A 23,817-nucleotide genomic window follows, 5' to 3' on the forward strand; every position below is an offset into this window, starting at 1 on the left:
CCATCTAATTCTAACATCCACGCCACAGTGAAAGTCACAGAGATCACACTTTTTTTCTTACTCCTGTTGGTTGATGTGAATATGAATTAAATCCCTTAACGAGTGCCTGATTAATTGTATGCATTATGCTGCTGTCACATGATTGCCTGATTAGAGAAGTGCATGCATGCATGTGCACTTGGACAGGTGTTTTTAATACAGTGGACGGTATGTGAGTGCATACGTGTAGTAATCCGCACGCTACAAAATGGCGGCTCCTCACTCCGTGGTCCCCTGCGTGGAATTGATAATATATGACGTAAGCCCGGCCCACTCAGATGAGGCAGCCGGACGTCGCGAGCGCGCAGCGTAGGCGTTACGTCACCGAGCTCCTTCCATCCCTGATGGGAAAGGATGCTGCTAATGTCTGCATGTAAAGAAAAATAATAATTAAAACAAAATCAAGCAATACAAGAGAAATAGGCGTCTCCTCCTATCAGGGCGCTGTTTGAACGCTGCAGGCTGCAGAGCGTGGATTTCAACCCATGGATTAAAACAACAGATGGTAATTTGATTTTTGCAAAGAAATTGATTTTGCTATTATGTCTGTGTTCGGATACATTGCGATAAATGAAATGAATGTCCATGGTTATTTTGTGTACGGAAAATCAATCGAAAATTTTTTTTATTAGGCAATAATGTAATTGTCTTAAATATTATTCACGTTTATTGATAGAATGGGTTTTTTTTTTTTTTTAAGGCGTGAATAACCTTTTATAAGCAATCAAACTAGTACAATGGTAGATGGCTGGAGAAGGGCATGGGGAGGATGCTTGTAGCTGAATAATTAAACAAAGGTGATAGTAGAGAGCTGGGACAATGTGCACTATTAAATAAAAAAGCCCTTTAAGGAATTAGGAAAATGTGTAGGTTAGAGCGCGCGCTCGTGTTTGCGCATCTCGCGCGTCTATCCGAGTTTTCGAGCTCACGCCTAGATATATTCTATATATAAGAAGCATGATGGCATCCGACATGGAACTGGTGACTTGCATGTCTGTTTGAACGGACAGCAAAAAAAAAAAAATCTGTATCTGAACGCGACATTGTAAAATTTGTGATTTATTGCACGCTTTAATATGTGAATACTTGGAGCACGAATACGGCGCAACCCCACCTTTTCTTCATTGCATAGCCGTCACCTGGTGGTGGGTAATCTAGATGTATTTCGAGAGGGGTGACCTAAAATGTTGCAAAAAAAAAAAAAAAAAAAAAAAAGAATTAAAAATATACAATGTTTCGTGATGAGCTGAAACATTTAGCAAATTGTAATTGTGATATTATTGCTAGTAAGTGTGTATTTAAACATCAATGCCATAGCTTAGGCCTTAATATTATCTATTAAAAAAAAAAGGTTTAAATGCCCATCTGTCTACATTCAGCTCGAACAAAGGTGTGGGCTTTTCAACCCAGTGACCCACATGGCAGTGATACTTTGGCATGGCATTTTTTTATATCCAGGCTGTACCTTTTTTATTTCTGCAGGGCACAGTAGGTGTTCCACATTAGCTTCGAACAGACAGTCCTCTCCCAGACGAAGGAAAGGAAATCTGCTGTTCTTGTACAAAGAAGAAGGCAAGAGTACGTCTTTACATGAAAGAAGAATGATTCTTTGTTAACAGCTTGGGTGTGGTACATATTTGTCCTATCTTCACTTTGTCTACTGGTTGTAGTCTGTCTGTCAGGATGTACGGCAGCTCTCGCTCTGTGAGCAAAATGGATGGCAACCACAGTGGGAATCGGAACAGCCAGGGTAACTCAGGCCGATCTCCACGGCTGCCACGCTCACCCCGAATGGGACACCGCCGCACTAACAGCATGGGGGGCAGTGGTGGTGGGCCTGGTGGCCCTGGGGGGAAAACTCTTTCCATGGAGAACATCCAGTCACTCAACGCTGCTTATGCCACATCTGGTCCCATGTACATGAGCGACAACGAGGTTGCTCTTGCCACCTCCTCCGACATCCCGAAAAGTGGCATGGCAACCGGACGATTTGGTGGGAGCATCCCATATGGTGTACGTGGAACAGTCACTGGGAGCACGCCTGACATGGCCATGGTACCTACTGTGTCCACAGACTCCATGAGCTTTGGAGGAGAGCTCCATACAGCTTCCACAGTGCCACATTCGTTGCGCCAGGCCAGGGACAACACCATTATGGAGTTGCAAGCGCAGCTGAAGGAGGTGTTGAGGGAGAATGAGCTCATGAGGAAGGAGGTGGAAGTGAAAGAGAGCAAACTCAGCTCATCCATGAGCTCCATCAAGACCTTCTGGAGCCCTGAGCTTAAAAAGGAAAGGGCACTCCGCAAGGATGAGGCCTCCAAAATAGCTGTGTGGAAGGAGCAATATCGTGCCATTCAAGATGAGACTCAGGTGAGGCGTATGTGTGTGTGTGTGTGTGTGTGTGTGAGGGTGGGTTTCTGGGACTTATTTTGATACTATAATGATAGTTGATGCAATTAAGGTTGATGTCCCTAAATCATTTAATTGCATACCTTTGGCATACTTCTTGACATTATGTTAAAAGAGCCTTTGCGTTAGGTTATATCAAGACACTAATTATTATTTTTTTCATATGCTGTGCTGTTTAATTGTTGTTCAAAACCAGACTAATAAAATGTCTATATAAACTATTTAATAAGAAAATCCAGCCCTGAAAATGATTGACAAGTGTCAATGTTATTTTAAAAGAATTTCTCTCAGTTGGTATTTTAATAATATAAATGGAAAATCCTCTCTATATATCTTAATGCTCTGATTTCTGTTCAATTGGCTTGAGATCTGATGGCTGTGAATTACATAGCATATGATTGACATTGTTTTTTTGCTAATCAAACCATTCAGTGAGCCCTCATACTTCGTAGACGGTGTGGAGTTATCTTTGAATAGACTATTGCTATCAGGATAGGAATGTTCATCATAACATATAAGTGATCAGTCACAAGAATTTGCAGCGTAACCGTAAAGGGCACGTGAGAAAGAAAACCATGCCAGCAAAATCCCACACACAGATAACAGAGCCACCTTTTTTTTCTTTGATTCATTCCTGTTTGTAGTTCTAGCATTGGCAATGTAAGGATGTATGGAGGTGCATTTAGAAGAAATTCAAGTTTGATAGCCAGAAAACAATGGTAAGCAGATATGCAATGAGAAAGAAAATTATAAGGTGTCATCCCAGTCACACAATTTACAGCATGGCTGCTGCTTTTATTTTCTTAAAGTAGACATTAATAAAACCGCCATATTGCTGTAAAGATAATGCAGTAATAACTGGTTAATCACTGATTTTGATTTACTGTATTGCTTGTAACAATAGTGTATACATTTGCCACCCCTACTCTTTCAGTAAGACATTCATCTTGATCTAAAAAAAACCCCACCACCCTGAAACATAATAAATATTGACATATTTCTGATTTATGTTTAGTGATAAGCACTTCTGTGAATTCTGAGGAAAAAAATAAGCCCAAACATAAAGGAATAACAGTCAGATTTCACTTCTCAGCTCATAAAAAAGAAGAAAAACTTTCTTTTTTACTAACAAGAAATACAATGTGGAAATAGTGGAACCAACAAACATTGGATTCAAAGTTCCACAATTCAATTCAGCGGTTTAAGTATAATTCTTAGTTAATATTAAATGTATTATTATTAGTCTAATCATTGAAAACTGATCTGTGAGATGATATGTAAGAGATAATGCTGCATTCGTGGTGCCATGTAAGTGTTAATTTGCAAATTGTAAGTTGCATCTTTCAGATAAAGGCGTTCGAAGTGCAAAGTAAAAAAAACAACAACAAAAAACATGGATGCCTTAATGAAAGTGTGCTTGTTTGCACTGTAAAAGAACGTGAAGCTCATAAAAAAAACTACTTTAACTTCAGGCCTGAGTGGCTATTATTTATGTTTTAGACTAAAATAACAGTATAATAACAACAACAGTTAAAAACATGGGTAGCTTAGCAACAAGCCAGCTGGTGAATGTTGCTGAAAACTCTTACGTTGGTGAAATTTTACACTTTAGACAATCTTTGTTTTGTAGAGCTTTGGTATTTCCTAATGGTGTACATGGATTTGACCCAATGCTTTGACTGACCTTTGGACTGTATTCTTATAGGACTTCGGCCACTCGAGAGTACTATAAACAATTTAGGCTAAAAGTCCAACAGTGCTTAGCAGCAATAAATAATTAAGAGATGGTGACAAGTTTCAGCCATTTCTTTGATCGCAAAACATACTCAATTCTGCTGTTTACAGAACTAAAGATGATTTTAAGCATGATTATTTTCAAAGCTTAAACACTCACTCTTTGATAACAAAAGATTACATTAACAAATAAATATAAAAATGGAACAGAGATATTGCTAAATGATCAAGTTAAATGTTACATGCAAAAATCTATAAAATTATTGACATTGCTTGTCCTAGCCTGTGTGTTTAAATAAAACATGATAACACAGAACAAATTCCTAAATGAAAAAGGTTTCACACATCCAGTCACATAATTGTGTGACACATCCTGAGTCACATCCATCAGTCTCAATTCTATAAGATGATTTTTTAGAACATGGCAAACATTGATAAATAAAATTATTACCACAATAAAATTAATAATTGTATATATTTTTAGGTCAGTTTTCCCAAATGTTCCTTTCCTTATTTCCGAAATTATGCTTAATTAAAAAATAAGATAAGATAAGATATACCTTTATTCGTCCCACAGTGGGGAAATGTTTGTTACAGCAGCAAGAAAAAATAAAGAGAAATAAATGCAAATATATAAAAGAATAGACAAATTGACATACTATAGTATACAAGTATATACACATATACATGTTTCAAATGTACAGAAATGTTGATGCAACTGTTTTCCTTTAAACACCTTTCTTAATATCTCCACATGGCATGTTTATACTTGACACTGATACTTTATTTTGTAAGAGCTTTGTTATTAGAAATTTAAACTGAACATATTGCCAATTCTTCCAGACAACTGTTTATATGAATGTCTTATTGTTTAAAACCTCATATTCATTGTTTGACATTATACTAAAAACAGAAAAAAAACGTCTATAGAGTGAAAGTGAGAGAATTTATTCCCCAACCTTCCAAAAAACAAACAACTTTCCTCCCTTGTGTAATGAGAATAAGGGTCTGGACTGGTCCTGACATGCCTATTTACTCCTGCTTCACACACTACATGGTGCTAATTTAATGTCCTACTGTCCCACTGAGTGATAGATAGTTCATTTATAGCTTTAGTCTATAGGAACCTGACTTAAAAGGGGAACCCATCTTTATTTGGGTGATAATTGAAGATGACTGTTTGCAGTTTTTTGGTCCTCCTTATGAATCTCAGTAATATTGTGCTCTATGCTCTTTTCTCTCTGCCACCGTGCACTGAGCCCTCTCGTTTTTAGTGATTAGTCTTAAACTGGGATTTGCAGCAACATGGCTGTCTTGTCACATCCACATACAAATGGGCATCATGCAGAAAGCTAATGATGGCTGTGTAATTTGGTGGGATAGGCATTGTCTTGCTGCTCAGTTTCAGTTAAAATTACACAGATATTTTTTAGAGACATTATATGTGAACCCTAATTAGTACTATGTGCTATTTAGCGAAATGCTTATTTTGGCTTAATTAAACCTTACCATTCAATATACAGTAAATGAAAGTGTGTGTGATTTAGTAATTGTGCAATAACTGGTTTTCTGTTGCTGCACTTGATAATCTCTAATCTGACAGGTGAATAAATAAAGGTAAAGATTTTGTTGCCCACATGTAACAGTCAGGAAGAAGGGTTTATTATTGTTTATCTTTATATTGTTTTTCCTAAAAATTTCATGCTCTCAGTATCCTTGCCTTAAAATGAACTGTTCTCCATTATGTATGGTAAATAATCCATGGTTTTCAGATGGCCCACATGGGGGCTCTATCCTCCCTCTTCTCTGCCTCACTAAACCACACCATACACACCCTGCATCTGCCCACCACAATAACACTTGCCCGGCTTCCACACTGAATTCATCAGCTATTTTTTAATTCTTTGTTCAAGTTTAAATTCTTTTTTTTTTTTTTTCCAGATGTTAAATGTGATGAAATAGACAAACAATACAATATAATAGAATATATGCCACATCCATCTTGGGAATTAAGTCTACGACAGATAAACCATTGTTTAATTTTGTATGCGGCCATCTCAAGAGACTAGGTGAATATGCACTGTAAATGTCTGCTGTTTGGAGAGGTATAAATCTCTGGTTTTCAGTGCATTCAATCTATTTGAGAAAGTAAAAGATATGCAGCTGTGATTTATGGCAAGCTCAAGCATTTTTCCTTACAATTACCTTTTAGCTGATTTTATATGGGCAATTGTTATACCATATATATTTATTTACTTTCATTTGCAATTAAAATTATACATTTTATAAATCCCTGTAATTCGTCTTTTGATTGATAGGGCCACGAATATGGGCATGTATATCTTTTACATACAAATATCACAAAATTTCAGAGAAGATAGAAGTAACAGGAATGATTTTTTTTATTGTAATGGTACTGTTTTGAATGTAAAACTACATAATACTTTAGGAGAGTGTAAGACTTAAAAAGATTATTGACAGAAAGTAATAACTACTTTCACATATTAATTATATGTCTGGTAAGGGAAGGAGGAGTGCCCAGTGGGAAATGAGAACAGTACAAATTGATTTATTTACTAGCGTTGTCCTTCTGTCTTATCCATGACAGCACCTCCAGACCACAGTGCAGGCGCTTCAGGCTGAACTGCGCATCCAACGTGATCTTAACCAGCTGCTCCAGCCGCCTGGGGAGCCGCTCACTCTTGAGCCGGGTGAGGATCAAGAAAGGCAGGCTCGTGAGCTTGTCCTGCTCCGCCGCACCATTCAAGAAATGGAGCTGCGGCTGGAGACTCAGCGGCAGACGCTGGTTGCACGTGATGACTCTGTCAAGAAGCTCCTGGAGATGTTGCACAATAAAGGGCCATCAAGCAAGTCCAGCGAGGAAGACCACGAGCTCACGTGCCGCCTAGCCGACGCTGAGATGCATGCACATCACTTGGAGAACCTGCTGGAGCAGCGGGATAAAGAGATGGTGGCTTTGCGAGAAGTGAGCAACACAGCAATTCATATTAGCTTGTTCCTATGCTCATGCAATGTAGAATTTTTGCATAAAAAATACTGAAAAACTAATTGAAAGAGGAAATGAGAAATGTACAAAAAAAAAAAAAAAAAAAGTTTTTTCTTACAAAACATTGGTCATCCTTTTATCTAAAGGGGTTAAAGTGCATTTGGGAAACAGGAAATCTCCAGGGAAGCTTATTTGCTTTTATAGTACTGTGCCAATCACAAGACTCTAGCACAGTGATAGAGTGTTAAGCCAAATTCATAGCTCAGGCGCAGTTTCCCCTGAAGGTTTGATGACACATCTGAAAGCTCTATTTCTGGCTATGGTATGAACAAAGTGCCAGGCATGTGCCTCTTATTTGCAGGAGCTGCACCGGCGCCTTGAAGGGACCCCAGAGTCTACAAAAACCAAAGCTCTGCAAACTGTCATTGAGATGAAGGTAGAGCATATGTCCACTTTGGGCAAAATTACTTAAATCCTTCAAATTCTTTCATTCAAACCTAACATTCTTCACTCTCATAAATACATACCTTACCGATTAGATTCTTTATAGATACCAAATAAAATTCATTAGCATGTATAAGTGAGTAATGAACTGGACATTAACGAGACTGATGATGGATCATTGTTTTAGATTTGGAAAAAATAAGTAATCAAATAGTTATTAAAGTATTCTATTTTGTTCACAACCATGCCTACCCTGCTCTGCCAATAAGAGATGAAGCAGGGTGGGTGAGATCGTGACAAAACACCCTGAATTGTTTTTTTTTTTTTGTTTTTAAGTTCCACAATTGTTTGGTTTAATGTACACAGTTTAGCATACATAAATCTCCTAAATGCAGTGGACACAGTACAGAACATTGTATTCATGTTCCCGATGTCAGATGTGTGGTTTTGTTAGTCTTTTATGCATGTGTTGCATATGTAAAGGACTCACAGATCAGCTCTCTGGAGCGAGGGCTCAGGGAGCTGGAGGACCAGGTCATGATGCTACGCTCTAGTAACATGCTCACTTGCGAGGAGCGACAAGAGGAGGTGAAGCAGATGGAGGTTTACCGAAACCACACTAAGTTCATGAAGAACAAGGTATTTTTCCTCAATTGTGACAGTCATGCTGTGTTGTATATCCTTGAAAAGCTTCATTTCCTCTTTAATTAAACTGGCATATTTATACTATAAATTATAATGTTCTCCAAAGCTTATAACAACAGCACTGAAGTGCCCCAGTAGCACTATGTTGTCAGGGAGGCACCTTCCCTTACACATACAGACAGACATCAATTATAGTTTCTTTCTCAAAAAATTGTGCAATCTTCTTCTCCACTGAGAAAAATACCAACTCTGAGGCTCTCAGTCTGGCTCTGGTGAATATTCTCATACCTTTCTTAAAGGCTGCTTCCAGAGAGAATTTTGACGTAGGAGAGAGTCCACTCCTGATTTGGAATTTACCATGCTGCTTTTTCTGTGTGTGAATGTAATGCAAACTCACACACAATCCTAGGTTATTTCCATTTTTTAATATATAATTCTAGTTCATCTAAAATGTTCATCACATGTCTGCTGCATGACTGGCATTGCACCTGACCCTACAGGTGAAGAGTTCATGCGATTTCTCTATGTTGCTATTTTATGAACTACTAGGACACCACTCACAAACTTTGTTCCATGGTGGGACACGGTAATCCCAATCCTGCAGGGTATACTTTTGTACTTGCTAAGGAAGGCTTTTAGCATTGCTTTTGGGCTGATGTCTTTCTCAATTTTGTTCACCATTAAGCTTTCATTAACATGGGGTTCACAGGGTACACAAGCTCCTTGGCAATGTCAAGGTTTTTGTCTATAAATAGAGTTTGTTTTAAATCTTACATCATTACTAACAGCATCTTTTAAAATACGTGTCAAATAATGGAAAAATATTGTAATTTCCTCTATTCCTTTATTATCTTGTCTTAAACATATTGTTATTTGTAACTTTGACTGAATGATCTTCTATGAATCAGATGGACCAGGTGAAGCAGGACCTCTCTAGGAAGGACACCCAGCTCCTTGGCCTGCAGACCAAACTTGAGACGCTTACCAATCAGTTCTCTGATAGCAAACAGCATATTGAGGTGCTCAAAGAGTCCCTGACTGCCAAAGAACAGCGAGCTGCTATTTTACAGACAGAGGTAGGAAACAACCAACACAAACGATTTATCCTTAAGATTTACTTTGGACTGATTAACATAATCTCTTAGGTGGATGCCCTGAGGTTGCGTCTTGAGGAGAAGGAAACGCTGCTGAACAAAAAGAGCAAGCAGATCCAAGACATGTCTGAGGAGAAAAGCACACTAAATGGCGAGATACATGATCTTAAAGACATGCTGGAAGTCAAAGAACGAAAAATCAATGTGTTACAGAAAAAGGTTGGAATTGACATTTTAATGTTGTTCCTGCAATGACTAAGCTGTTTTCATTTATATGTGAATAAAAGTATTTATATGATGATTTTCTAGATTGAGAACCTGCAGGAGCAGCTGAGGGATAAAGAAAAACAGATGAGCAGCTTGAGAGAAAGAGTGAAATCTCTGCAGACTGATACTTCGAATACAGATACAGTTCTCAGCACCCTGGAGGACTCGCTGGCTGAGAAGGTGACTGGCTGAGTTGCAACCAAAGAATCATGTATAGTTGATACATAGGAAATTAAAATTATTGTTCATAAAAGATTTCTGTAACATAAACGTTTACGGATAAGCGGGAGAGAATGAATGAATGAATGAATAAACGTTTAATGCTAAGCAGGTCACTTAAAGTGTTACTCCAAATCTAAACCCATTTATTCATTATTAAAGGAACGAATCATCGAGCGGCTGAAGGAACAGCGAGATCGGGAGGAGCGGGAGAAGGCAGAGGAGTTGGACAGCAGTAAGAAAGAGCTAAAAGAGCTTAAAGAGAAAGTGAGCTTGCTGCAAGGAGACCTTTCAGACCGAGAAGTGAGTATTTTAAAGATCCAATTTTAGGCTCCAGTTTGCCTACATGGTACTCTTTCTTTTTGAAAGTTAATAAAATAAATTAATAAAACAAATTTCATTACTGTAAATTGTTAAAGGACCTGGAAAAAGCAGAAAGGGGATGCTGAAAGCAAGTGTGTCAAATCATTGTGAACTTTATTACAACAAAAGCAGAATAGTCGGAATACTGTGAAGGGGTCAAGAGACAAGATGGCAGGGATATCACTAGTGAATGCTATAAAAAAGCAAACAAGCAACAATAAATTCAAAATGACTAAACACAGAATACTGAACTCAAATTAAAAAAAAATAATTAGACAAATAAGGTTTTATGGAAAATATCAGACAGAACCAGGTATAAATAGAAGAAAGATTTAATACAGAACAGAGGAACTCAGTAAGGCAACAAATAAATGACAGGACAGCATTGAAGACAGAACTATAACTAAAACATGAGCATGTGTTTGTAAGCAAAAACATAAAATGAAAGCAGTGTGCGGCTCATTGGGAAACGCAGAGTGCACTAAGAAGTGGAATTTGTGTGACACAACTATTCACCGAATGGACAAATGCAAACACATCGCATTAACCATTCAATAGAGGGTTCACTATGAACTTCAAATATAAACTAAACTATGCTGTCAGTGAAGACTGAAAATGCTTGAATCGAACGCCAAAAACATCTTGGAATTTTTAAATGGAATAAATGTGCAGTAAATTTACTGCCTTCAGTCTCAGCATATGCACAGCATATAAACCATGCTGAGATTAAAATTCCACGAATGAAACAGTTAACTGCTGGCAGTTTTTAGAAAGTTCAGCCTAGAATTAAGCTTAATTTATGTCACTCTATTTCATTAATGTCTGGGCAGAATTCTTTGCTGGACCTTAAAGAGCATGCATCGTCCTTAGCCTCATCTGGGCTAAAAAAAGACTCCAAACTGAAAACTCTGGAGATTGCCCTTGAGCAAAGGAGGGAAGAGTGCTCAAAACTGGAGAACCAGCTTAAAAAGGTAAGAGAGATTCAGACAAAGATTATGTTAGCGAGGGAGGAATGAATGTTATTACTATTTGGCATTGTGATATAATTGGTTATGGTGGAATTTAGAGAGGATAATGGCATAGACAGAGTTCAATGGTAAGATTATCTATAATAATCATACTGTTCACATATGGCTTATCCATTCAGGCCCAGAACGCAGCTGTTGAGGCACAGGCCAACTCAGAGCTCTCTAAGCGAATTGCCTCACTAGAAGCTGATGTAGTCAGGCACAGAGAGGAGTCTGGGAAGGCCCAGGCCGAAGTCGACCGACTGCTAGAGATCCTACGCCAGATGGAGAATGAGAAGAATGACAAAGACAGAAAAATCAATGAGCTTGAAAGGTCAGGAAGCTCATGTTGACGTTCATGTTAAAAGTGATAATTCGTCAGAGTCTGATCAGTGTCTCTGTGAAAACATGTCTTTGTTTGCTTTATCTGCAGTGCAAAAGCATTTATTATATTTAAAATCATTTTCTGTCCGTCTGTTTCATTTTAATGATGTTGCTCTTTTTACTAGAGCACCTTTCTCTATCTTAAATTTAAAACAGTTTCTGCACTTGCTGAGTGGTGTTTAAACTTTTGCTTTTGTCTCCCTTCTTTTCAATTTGTCACCTGGACTTCTGCACGAAGTGTGGCTTCCAGGTTAGTACGCACAGTACATGTGCATCTTAACTTTCATTCATGCTCAGATCGTGCCACTGATAGTCATCTAACTAAAAGTGTTTGTACATATTTTTTTTAACCTTTAATCCTCAACCACACCGAATTTGTTATAACACAGCATTAAATAAATAATTTTGTGAACACATTTTATTGAGTTGCATCTCCAAACCTTGATATATAGTAATGAGAGTATTTAAGATGATATTCATTACATATAGTAATGATCATGCTTATCCTGCTCAATCCTCTTCCAGGCAAATGAAAGAGCTGGGCAAAAAACTGCCTGGAAAACACAGGGAGCCGGCTGGCAAAGGCCGCAGTGCCAATGATGGCCCACAGCAGGTGAGAAGAAGAAAACACAGTCGTCAATTTTAACGACCGAATCCAAAACAGCTTGGCCCTAAACACAGTAAAGCCAATAAGAGAGCTATTGTGAGTTCAGTAATAGGTTTTGCACTTTTGGAAACTGTATTTTTTTATACCAGGAGACTTTGAGGCAGAAGGCAGAGCGCATTGAAGAGCTGGAAGAGGCACTGAGGGAGAGTGTGCAGATGACAGCAGAGAGAGAGATGGTGTTGGCACAGGAGGAGGCGGCACGGACTCACCAGGAGAAACAGGTATAAAAAAAAAAAATAGAAGGACCGTTATGTTAAAATCCCACATATACTACATAAATGTATACAAAATATGTTCTATATACAAAATATGTTTTGTACATATTTTGAGTTTTCGTAAAAATTTTATATAACTATGGTCATTGTTGTAGTGTAGTGAGTGAAAGAATAAAGTCACTAGAAAAGGCAGTGAAAATGAGGCTCTTCGAAGGGTTGCATGATAGTGTGATGAGCTTGAAAGTGCAGGAGAGCCAAAGAGTTAGTCACTGTTCCTCCAAATAGAGAGGATGCAACTAAAAAGGTATGTTCAAATAGATGAATCTTTTAAATGTTTCCCAGATTCCTAGGTCTCTAGAACTTAGAAACTTGCTTTCAAAGAGAGGTGGAACACTATGAAAACTGCTCAGTAAGTTTCACATACAGTTCTGGATCACAGTATACTTGCTTACAGCTGTAATAGGATTATAGTACAGTACATTACATAAGGACACTGCAGTGACTCTGGGAGTAACAAATGATTTAATAAGACATATCAGTGTAATATTTTGAAAATATACTCTGATGTTTACATGGTATGGATGTTCTTCAGATACCGTATTGCCTATTTATGGTATAATCATCTTGTTTTAATATATCTTCGAACTTTCTTTCTCAGAACAACTAAATAAAAATAGACAAATAAATTTTTTGTATTATTATTTAAAAGTCTGAGTAAGACTAAGTTAGAATAAGGTTTTTATCCTGAATTAACCTGGACTCAGTATATATATATATATATATATATATATATATATATATATATATATATATATATATATATATATATATATATATATATATGACATTAACACCACAGTGAGCTGTCTGTTTTTTTCTTCCATCTTTTTGTCTGTTAAACAGATGGAGGAGCTGCTCGGGGCAATGGAGAAGGTAAAGCAAGAACTTGAGTCCATGAAAGCCAAGATGTCATCCACTCAGCAATCTCTGGCTGAGAAGGAGGCCCATCTGACTACACTGAGGGCTGAGAGGAGGAGACATCTGGAGGAAGTTCTCGAGATGAAGTAAGTCACATAGATATTGTATCCACTGCGTTCTTTGTGAATTTGTTTTGTTGCCCTTTAGGCTGCATCAACACTTCCCAACCTCCAGCACATGCTTTACATCATGGGCATAAATTTCATTTAACAGTGGGGGGGACATTAAATATAAAAATTTCTCATGAGCAATTTTTGAAGGGGACACAAATAATACAGTCAAATTGTACTTATAAAGATATGGTTTAGGTGCACTGAAAAATGATCGTATGTCCATTTTCCTTTTCTCCGTCATTTTATCTAGTCTATGACACTGCAAGGCAAGTTTATTTATACTGTAGCACATTTCATACACAATGGTAATTCAAAGTGCTTTACATAAAGAAAGTAAAACCATCATAAAAAAAATCACAACAATAAAAACAAGGAATTAAAAAAAGGTTTAAAATGTTATTTAAAATTTATTAAGACACTTAAGAACTGAATAGAATCTGATTATACAAAAAACTACAGTGGGGTCAGTTGGGACGTAGCACAGTGCTCATTTAGTAAATGCACAGATAAACAATATGCTAATTGTGGCCGTTAATGTTAAATTAACATTATACCAATCGTCCCAAATAAAACACTGCATGGGAAACGGTTTTGGTGTGTTAGTTACAGTGCACCATGCTACAAGCTATTGTAAACAAGCTAACGTTCACTGGATAAGTAATATTTTAATCGCTCATATAGCAGATTCATGGAAAATTACATCGCTAATCAGCATTTTTGCCGCAACTAATTTATGAATGAGTCTGCATCAACTACATTAAAGAGAATCGCTTTATTTAAAGTGAATAAAATACCCTAGTTAATGGAGTTGAACATTAATTGAGCCACAGACACACACCTGACTCGTGTGTGCAGAGAGTAGGTGAGGAACCACTGTGAGGAACTCAACTGTTTCTAAATGCATTTTTTTTGGGTTTTTTTATTTTTTTTACCACTTACAGAATTATTCAGGGATACATACATATATTTTTCACAATAGAGAGTGCGATTTTTTTTCAATATATTGTTGTTGTTTTTTTTTATGGGTTAGCTAACCCCCCCCCCCTACCCCCCCCCCCCCCCCCCCCCCCCCCCGTGATTTATGCCCATGCTTTACATATAATCTTATGGGAACTGCATGCCTTCTTGATTTTTTTTTTTTTTTTTTAAAGCTGTTTCTGACTTTTTTTTTAATAACAGTGCTTTAACATTTAAGAGCAAATTGTCAAATGTGGTATAAAGTATTTTGTAAGGGGCTAATATAAGGAAATTATTTATATTTCAGTGCGAATATTCCAACACTGCAGTGTAACTAAATTGACAACTTGGCTTTTTTTTGAAGACTGCATACTCACAGTCAAAAGTTCAAATAGAGATATTCCGCCTCCAAAACAAAAAACGTTCTCATAACCAGAGTTAATGTTTATTTTGTCTTTATTACTGATAATAATATATCTAGTCTAGATATAGTCTAGACAAGCTATAATTGTAAGTTACCCAGTACTATAAAGGTTATGGTTACAATGTGTGTTTCATATAAGATTATTTTTTAACACAAACATCATTCTGACCAGTGCTTATTTTGTGGAACTCTGAGTATAAAAGTACCCTAAAACATCTTAAAACATGGGGTTCTCTAGAGGTCTGGTCCATATTTAAAACAATAACTGTCAAAGTAGTAATGTCACATACTCAATCACACATCATGCTTGTCAAGCTTTTATGTGTTGTAAGCAGACCAAATCATAAACTGAGAAGTTTACCAAACAACTTGTCATCCCGGAGCCACATTCACGATGCATTACATAATGCATTTATCTCTTATGCAAACAAGTTTAAGACCTAAAAACATGGCTCTTTATTTCTGTCTGGGTATCCAGATCATTCCTGACTTGTTTTATTACATGTTGATAGACAGGGATTTTCATTTATCCTGAAAAAATGCAAAACCACTGAGATTGTGTATATTAGTGTATTTACTCTACCTCAGCTGACATTAAAATTTCAACATCTATTATTTCAAGCTTATGTTACAAGTTGGATTTAATTAAGGTCACATTTCTGTATAATGGAGAGGCTGCACTTTTGATTGGCTTTGGGATGTTTATGGCCTTGGAGTTTATGGGTTTGAATTGTTTTCTTAACAATTCTGGAAAGTCTACTTGGTTCTTTGGTATACTCATTGGTGGCTTGGTTTGATTTACTGTTGAGATCTCTGTTGCCAAAATAAGGTATTTTAAAAAAGCGTATGGCACCCCATCACCAGGGTAGTGCTGTGAGTCTGTGATGAAAACATATCATTACATATAAGTGTGAAAAACAGGTTAAATGACAGCACTGACTATAAATATTGTAGGTTTGCATGGAGAATTGCAAGAATGTTTTTTAATTACTGATTTAACAAAAGTAGTTAATGTTACATAATACAATGTACATTTTAACACATTTGTTATAACAAAATAAATACTGCAGCTTACATACAATACATACAACATACAGAGATGGACTACATAATGCCAATGAAAAATTTGGCTTGTTATTTAAGGAGTAGAAGGAAATTTATGACAGGTTAAACTGGAAAAAAATTATCTCTACCAGAATCACAGTGTTACAACATAACTAAAAAGAAAAACCCAAAAAATAAATAAAAAAGGTTTTTTGGTAAGTTATTTTAACTGTGGCTGTCTACTGTATTGTTTTTTGCCTTTAAATATAAATTGTCAAAAAGAATTGTTCAGGATATGTGTATGTTCATTATTAAGTCTGTATACCTGTCTGTATACTTCTATAACCCATGCTCAATTCATTAATAATGGTTTGAACTGGGTTGTGTGTGTGTGTGTGTGTGTGTGTGTGTGTGTGTGTGTGCGCGCACACGTGTGTGTGTTTTAGTCATCATGGGGTTGTTTGCCATTGTATTATTAATGGATAATAAAAGTGAGTCATTTAATGGTGACCTTTATTGAGCATTAGCTGTTATTGTAAAAAAACAAAAAGAAAGAAAAGTCCTGAAAATGAGTCCTTAAGTGTGGGAAGGCTGATATGATATGAGACTAAGAGACTTTTTACATGATTTAGCTGGGGTGTTGAGTCATGCATTGCCAACTATGTATCAAAAAAGAAGATGAATTTAACTTTAAAAAGGCATAAGTTACATATTAGTGTTTTGTGGGAGTTTCTTTGTTCAGATTTTGGTGTTTGTGTAGCGATAACAGCAGCAGAAAATGAGTCATTCTTCTAAAACTCATGGGAAACTATGTGACATCTTATGTTTAGAAAATAGAGCATAAACAGCCTATAAATTTTATATATAAATGAATTTTGTAAAAATAGGTTTCTTGCAGTGTAAACCTCAGACAAATGTGCTGCAGTTCAGGTTACTGCTGCTTCTAATGAGAGAGTTGTAGGGGAAAATCATGCTATAGAGGCAATTCACTGAAGTGTCATTTAACTTGTACACTTTTAAAGTGACAGCAACTGTGTCCTGTAGACAGGAGGCTCTGCTGGCTGCTATCAGTGAGAAGGATGCTAACATTGCCCTGCTGGAGCTGTCCTCATCCAAAAAGAAAAAGACACATGAGGAAGTGGCGCAGCTACGAAGGGAGAAGGATCGTCTGGTGCAGCAGCTCAAACAGCAGGTACAGACTGTGCCATGGGGCTCTGGCTGAGACAGTTGTGTGTGTGTGTGTGTGTGTGTGTGTGTGTGCACGGCGCGCGTGTGTGTGTGTGTGTGTGTGAGAGATGAGCCGAAGCTTTTAAGATCAAGTTGTTTGTTTGGTTGCCACCAGAAACCATTTTGTTTAATGCTGAATGATAAAAAGAGATAATACAGCTGGACTTCGGGTGTTTTTAAAAAACTTCTGGCTGCACAAGGATCGTTCTTGTAATTTCGTCATCTCAGCCATGAAGTGATAAGGGTGTAACGATTGGAAGATTTCAATTGATGCATTGATTTTAAGGCAACAACTGTAATCATTCATCATTATCGATACTTGAATTAAAAATTGATAATTGTAATACTTGAACCTTAATTTTAAATCGATTACTAACCAGTGTGTAACAGAATAATTAAATAATTAATTTTAACAAGCTGGGTAAATAAGGTGATTTCCCCATAACTATGATGCTTTTAATATAGTCCTTTTTAGTGTCATCATAATTGGCAAATTAACTGTTTTTAAACAAAGTTGGTTCATATTGGTTCGAGATTTCAGTGTTATTGTCAAACATTTAATTGGTTACTTTAAAAATCTAAACATATTGCATTATGTATCATATGGAATTCTGAGCTTTACATTCGTTTTCAATAACTCACACTAGTCTATTTGTTATATCTGCTCCTCTTTTTTTAATTTGATTTGTTTTTTTCTCTCCATTTCTTTTCCTCGTTTCTCCTCCTTGTTTTTCCCTCACACCTGCACCTCCATTTTTTTCTAGACACAGAATCGGATGAAGCTCATGGCAGATAACTACGATGATGGCCATCTGAAAATGCCACCTGACCAGACCAACCACAAAGCTCCAAAATCCCCTGATCAGGTCAAAAGCCACTGCCCAGACACAGCTGCTCAAAATAATCATTCTCTGCTATTGCCATCATCTTGTTTTTCCTTTATTATTAAATATCTCAGCATTTTAATATGGAAGAATATAAAATGTTCATAAAGTATCCCATTCATAGCAAGCCATTTTAAAGTAGCAGACCCCCCTGATCAGAGCTGAGGTTATTTCCATTCAGGTCCTGTTTTTGAGGTTTGTTTTTTAGTATTTGAATTGGAAATAGACACCAATGTTCAAAAGAGTGTCAGTTTCCCTTTCAGTCCGTTTACCTCATTAAATGAAATGGAACTGATTCCAACTCTGATGCAGAATCATCTGTCAATAAATCATGACTTCTCAAGCTTACAGGTGTTTCTCTGATTCATATTGGTAGAAGTTGTCGCTAAGTTCAGATCCAGGTTTGGTTTTAATAATGCATTAAATGTGAAGTATCTAAAAATGGCAAACTTTCCAAACTGAACCTGGGTCTTTATTTGGCAGTCACTTCTACCGGGAACTGTTCACACACTAACCGGATCTTCTTTTCCATGCTGCACTTGGCTGAACCCCTGCCATCTTAACCAATAGGATGATGAGGAGGGCATTTGGGCGTAGTCGCTCTGGCAGCCATTTTTTGTTTTAGAAGGGTGAGCACTTGTTTGATGTTTTTTTAAAAAGCCAACCTCAGCAGCCCTTTTCTTCCCTCATGCCATGCTGTTATTGTTAAAACCATGCAAGAACATCCAGCAATACACATATTAACCTTCATAACATTTCAATCCATTATCTGTGCCAGCCTTTTACTGGAGGATAAGGCATAACTAAAAAAATTCTGTTTACATCTCGAAGGCTATTTCGTTTTTTTGAAATAAATATTTTGCTCCCTCTTTGTGCTGCTAAAATGTGGCCTGTATATCTCATTGCCCTTTATGTTGTTTAGACTTGTCTGTCATTTTTTTGTGCTGTTTTGTATCCGCATGGAACACACGCTTGCTGTCTTTCTACATTTCCTGCACTCCACATCCAAACAAATTTGTCTCACCCTCGATAATTAAGGGCACAGTTTATATTAGTTCTGATGTAACCTTTTAAAAAGACAGTGATAAGAACATGGTGGCAACCTGTTCATGGTGGCGAAGCTGTGTCTTTCATAATTCAGGCACCTCTCACTATATCTGTATGGCATGCAGATAAAGCTTTTACACTTGTGCAGGTAATGAAACATTGTCTTTGGCAATAGGTTGTGTTAAACGTCAAATATTCATGGATACAATACATCAAGGTGTACGCTTTGCTGTAAGGGTTCCTTAACTAACATTAGACATCTGATTTGGGATTATCTTAAAATTATTATTATTTTTTTTTAAGAATCAGGTTAAACTTGTGTTAGTCTAAAAAAAACGGGAAGTAAAGTACTGATCAGAAAAATCTACTTAAGTACAGTAACAAACTATTTGTACTTAATTGCTTCCCATCTCTGGTGCAGTTACATTCTTTTCTTTATAATGATGGTTTACTATTAGTCCTAGATTATGTACATTGTGCGCTGCATAAGTCCCTGCCCATGAGATGTTATTACAGAAATGATAACTTATGACAGACAGTAGCCTGCATAAATATCAAACCTATGATTTAAATTTCAGCTAAAACTTCTGTCAGAACTGTGGTCATAGGAAAATTCTGTAACACCGGGAGAATTTAGAATAATGAATTCAGCAGCACAATGGTATAAGGTTTATGAATAATATAGCTATAATATAAGATTGGTATAATATATACTAATATATTTACTAATTAATAATAAATAATAAATGATTATCTTATTTTGATTATTTAAATCTACAAAGTTAAACATTTAATTAATTGTATCATTTAAATTATTTGTCTCTCTTTTTTTTTTTTATTTCTATTGTATTATATTTAGATTTCTTTAATTTTCATTGTTTATTATTTCATTTTTATTTATTTAGACAAACTAAACCTTTTTTGAGACTCGGATTAAAGAGAAACTGGTGATAAACTCTGAAAGTGGCTATACAGAAAGGAAATGTGTTGATAGAATAAGAAAATTTTGCATTTTGCTTGCAAACATTATAGAAATGGTTCGCTTTAAAATAACAAGAATATGTAAATTGTACTTGAAATATATAAACATGGTAATTGCCATATTGGCAAAAATTATTTCCTTGTTAGTACTTGGTGTCAGAGATGTTGTGTCATGTTTGCACTCTATATAAGCATGGGTTTCTGTGTTAAGATGCATGTAAACTTGTCCTGTCTTTAATGAGTATGTTGAGTTACCTTTAGTGAGCACTCTCTGGATCTGACACAATCTTTTTTCCAAATGAAGTACAAAATGCTCTCAGTGCATGAGAACCCTAAAAGATTTGAATGTTTAGCTAGAGGCCATCTGCTCTCTATGATTGTCTTGTGTGTGTGATTAATAGTTTCTTATGTGTGTAGATTAAAGCTGGGCGGAGGGCTGCAGTGACCAGGAGCTCTACAACTAGACACATGACTACACCGTACAGCCAGAGAGGAGCCACCCCATAACCCATCCCTGTTTCTGTACAAATCAATCCTGACCAAATCTCCTCGTACTCAGACAGGGCCTGTATACCAACAATTACTGGTAATCATCCTGCAGATCTTCTTCTTCTTTTGGCTGCTCAAACCAAATACCTGCATGTCTTCCCTCATCACATCCATAAACCTTCTCCTTGGCCTTCCTCTTTTCCTCCTTCCTGGAGGCTCCATCCTCAGTATTCTTTTACTGATATACCCCATGTCCCTCCTCTGTACATGTCCAAACCATCTCAATCGGGCCTCTCTCACTTTGTCCTGTCCATCATCGTCACTCCCAATAAAAATCTTAGGATCTTCAGCTCAGCTCTACCTCCAGCGCAACCTCCAGTCTTTTAGTCAATGCCACTATCTCTAAACCATACAATATAGCAGGTCTTACCACAGTCCGATAAACATTTCCTTTCACATTTCACATACAAACATGTACTCTGTCTTAATTCTACTGACTTTCATTCCCCTTCTCTTCGGCGTGTACCTCCCCCTCTCCAGGCTCTTCTCAACCTGCTCCCTACTCTCACCACAAATCACAATATCATCTGCAAACATCATAGTCGATGGAGACTCCTGTCTGACCTCCTCCGTCAACCTGTCCATCACCACTGAAAACAGGAAAGGGTTAGGGTAATTGTGAAAAAATTTTGTATTTGACAAGTATAAGCTGTCGATTGACTGCTCACCTTTCAGGGTTGTAGCACAAATTGCAGCTTTTCTTATTAGACCTAGTGGACAAAAATGTGAGTTGCAACAAGTGCTAATAGATTCCATTAGGGCAAGAATCACAAGTTTATGTTTATGAAATATAAGCACACAGGACAGAAAAAAATTTTACATTTACATTTACATTTGCGGCATTTAGCAGACACCCGACGAACAAGCAAACCTAGTTATATTAGCTATATAAACATGGTAAACAACTAAACGCCTGCTCCAAACACCAAGTTGATTTAGAATTTAAGAATTAAATTTTTGGATTGACCAGTTCTGCTGGATAAAGATATTGCTGTTAATTATGATGTTTTATAAAAATTTGCAATGAACATGGATTTCTCTGTTTATTTCTTTCTTGGTCTTGATTAGTTGGAGCCTGGGTTGGTGAGAGTCAGACTGAAGCTGGGACTGTGACCTGGTCTTCTTTAAGAACAACAGTAAATGGACCTTTAATTCCAGGAACCGCCAGCTGTGATCTAACGCTCCTCTTTCCGGGATTCATCTCTGCCCTCCTCTCCTCTTCTGTCCTCTCCTCTCAGCCGTTATCCTCTGATCTACAGAGCACAACAAGCCTAAAATAGTCATCTCCTTGTCTTAAAAGCCCCATTCAGGAGTTTTTGGTCTGTAGGTCTCCAAACTGTGTATAATCAGTAAATTTTCCTGTATATACTGGATAAATAATGGTTACGTTTTACGTTCGGAATGAGCACCTGACAGCAAGTCCACAGAAAAAAAAAAGAAGTAAAAGAAAAAAATACCAAAAGATCCTCACTGGGGCTTAAATACAGGTGCAGTTGTCAAATTCAGCAGTGTTAGCTGTGTTGTGAATGCATTTATTTCATTTTCTACTTCTGATTACTGTTACATTGTCCTGGTTGATTACAGATTTAGAATGCCCTGCAATGTGATGGGTGGTGCTATGTAAACATTTAAAAAGTAACCTGAATGCCAAACGTATATAAAATATAATGCCAATTTGACAGCTGCATCTGCCGTTAGACTTGTGAGACTTGCGTTAACTTGTTGCCGTTTAGGTAGCTACCTTCTTGCACTTTCTTTACTGGTTGTACGCTTCTTTTTGAAAAGAACTTTAGGACATAAGCATCATAAAAGTGTTGAACGAAAAATATCATCTCACCACGTATGACACTCTGTCAGTGGTACAAAATCAGGTACTGTACATGTCACTTAAATCCGACATAACAGCTGCTAAAATCAATAGACATATAATGTACGATGTGTTTTTGTAGTGTTCATGACAGTCATACAACTCTTGTGAGGTGGCTGTGGGCTTTCAATTTAAGTGTTACTATTTCCCTGTATAGGCAGAAGAAGCACAGAGGTCCACTGTAGCAATTATTACAGGAAAGTAGGCTCCTGAATTCATCCTGCCACATCTAGAGATCTGATTTAGGAGAGCACATTGCTGGTTTTATGTTCTCTCCTGAACGGCAATGTCATTCAGTCTTTCTCTTGCAGTAATTTTTTTAAGTTGCATTTGTGGCCTATTGTCTTTGTGTATTAAAAAAAAGATAGTTCTCTTAAAAAAAAAAAAAAAAAAAAGGCAAATTACAAAAGAGATGATAAAAGATGAAAAGACGGGTATGAGCATTCTGAATTTGTATAAATGTGTATGCATATAAATATGTATTATCAGTGTTTTTAATCTCTGTGGGTTTTTTTTTTTTTTATAAATGTGCTTCAGAAACAGTTAATTACATTGACAACTTATTTAATGTACTGTCCATTTGCACTAAGTACAAACAGCTGCTTGGCAGCTACTATCCACATTAAGATTCACCATTAGTCACAGCTCTCAAAAATGGACCAACCTCAAAATTAGATTACGGTACATGTTCAAACAAGTAACAAAAGAAAAGGGGCTAATTCCAGTCATTTTATATAGACTAAAGTCCTTATAAATTAAATTACTAGGTTTGACAATCTACTGGATGCAGCATCTGTGTTTGTATGGATAATCACACATACACAGGCTATGAATTGTTACACGTTCAGCATTTAGTTATGAGCTCAAGATAATTTGCCAGAGTTTATCAAATTCTCTGCCTACACATATTAAGAGGCCAAACCCCATCTCTAGTCTAGCTCATTTGTTTTTCTTTCATGTTCACAATAACATACAGGTTAATAGTGTAAAGAAAACATGAACATGTTTTATATTGTGAAAACTTACCGTGATTTCTTACAACTGAACAATATACTGAATTAAATTACACATAATATATACCAATAATTTAAAACATTTAAGAGATTTTAGGAATAATAGAAAATAATAATAAAATAAGAAGCTAATAGAAAATAATAAGCTAGGATTGTACAGTGTATAAGAAAAAAAAAGATTTTTTTCGAGTAAATGTTGGTGTTGGAGGTAAAAATAAATAAATAAATAATGGCCCAAC

At 36.7% G+C, this 23,817-nt stretch overlaps 1 protein-coding gene across 5 annotated transcripts; it reads left to right on the top strand.

The window, feature by feature from the left end:
• Window positions 1-306: 306 nt before the first annotated feature.
• Window positions 307-23,056, top strand: erc1a (ELKS/RAB6-interacting/CAST family member 1a). 5 transcript variants are annotated; one of them, XM_083560850.1, is made up of 20 exons: window positions 308-544; window positions 1,522-1,617; window positions 1,710-2,409; window positions 6,791-7,168; window positions 7,551-7,625; window positions 8,117-8,272; window positions 9,187-9,354; window positions 9,424-9,591; window positions 9,682-9,819; window positions 10,021-10,161; window positions 11,052-11,192; window positions 11,369-11,562; window positions 11,851-11,862; window positions 12,138-12,225; window positions 12,369-12,500; window positions 13,398-13,558; window positions 17,055-17,202; window positions 18,002-18,103; window positions 20,567-20,735; window positions 21,767-23,056. In XM_083560850.1, the coding sequence occupies exons 3-19, from the start codon at window positions 1,723-1,725 to the stop codon at window positions 20,654-20,656; spliced, it is 2,979 nt and encodes a 992-aa protein (XP_083416976.1). In that variant the 5' UTR covers window positions 308-544; window positions 1,522-1,617; window positions 1,710-1,722; the 3' UTR covers window positions 20,657-20,735; window positions 21,767-23,056. The 5 variants fall into 5 exon arrangements, with proteins under 5 accessions (XP_083416977.1, XP_083416979.1, XP_083416976.1 ...); XM_083560852.1 differs by adding an exon at window positions 18,692-18,750 and having other exon boundaries at window positions 309-544; window positions 1,522-2,409; XM_083560851.1 differs by having other exon boundaries at window positions 307-544; window positions 1,522-2,409; window positions 18,008-18,103.
• Window positions 23,057-23,817: the final 761 nt, after the last annotated feature.

The sequence above is a fragment of the Silurus aristotelis genome (genome assembly GCF_946808225.1).
Source record: "Silurus aristotelis genome assembly, chromosome: 14".
In the NCBI taxonomy this organism is placed as follows: domain Eukaryota; kingdom Metazoa; phylum Chordata; class Actinopteri; order Siluriformes; family Siluridae; genus Silurus; species Silurus aristotelis.

What these genes read in the sequence shown, in the direction of transcription:
- erc1a (XM_083560850.1), top strand. Translation starts at nt 1,723, where the DNA reads ATGTACGGCAGCTCTCGCTCTGTGAGCAAAATGGATGGCAACCACAGT. An exon ending in AGATGGTGGCTTTGCGAGAA is followed by an intron (nt 7,169 to 7,550) that starts GTGAGCAACACA and finishes TCTTATTTGCAG; the next exon opens with GAGCTGCACCGGCGCCTTGA. An exon ending in GGACTCACCAGGAGAAACAG is followed by an intron (nt 12,501 to 13,397) that starts GTATAAAAAAAA and finishes TCTGTTAAACAG; the next exon opens with ATGGAGGAGCTGCTCGGGGC.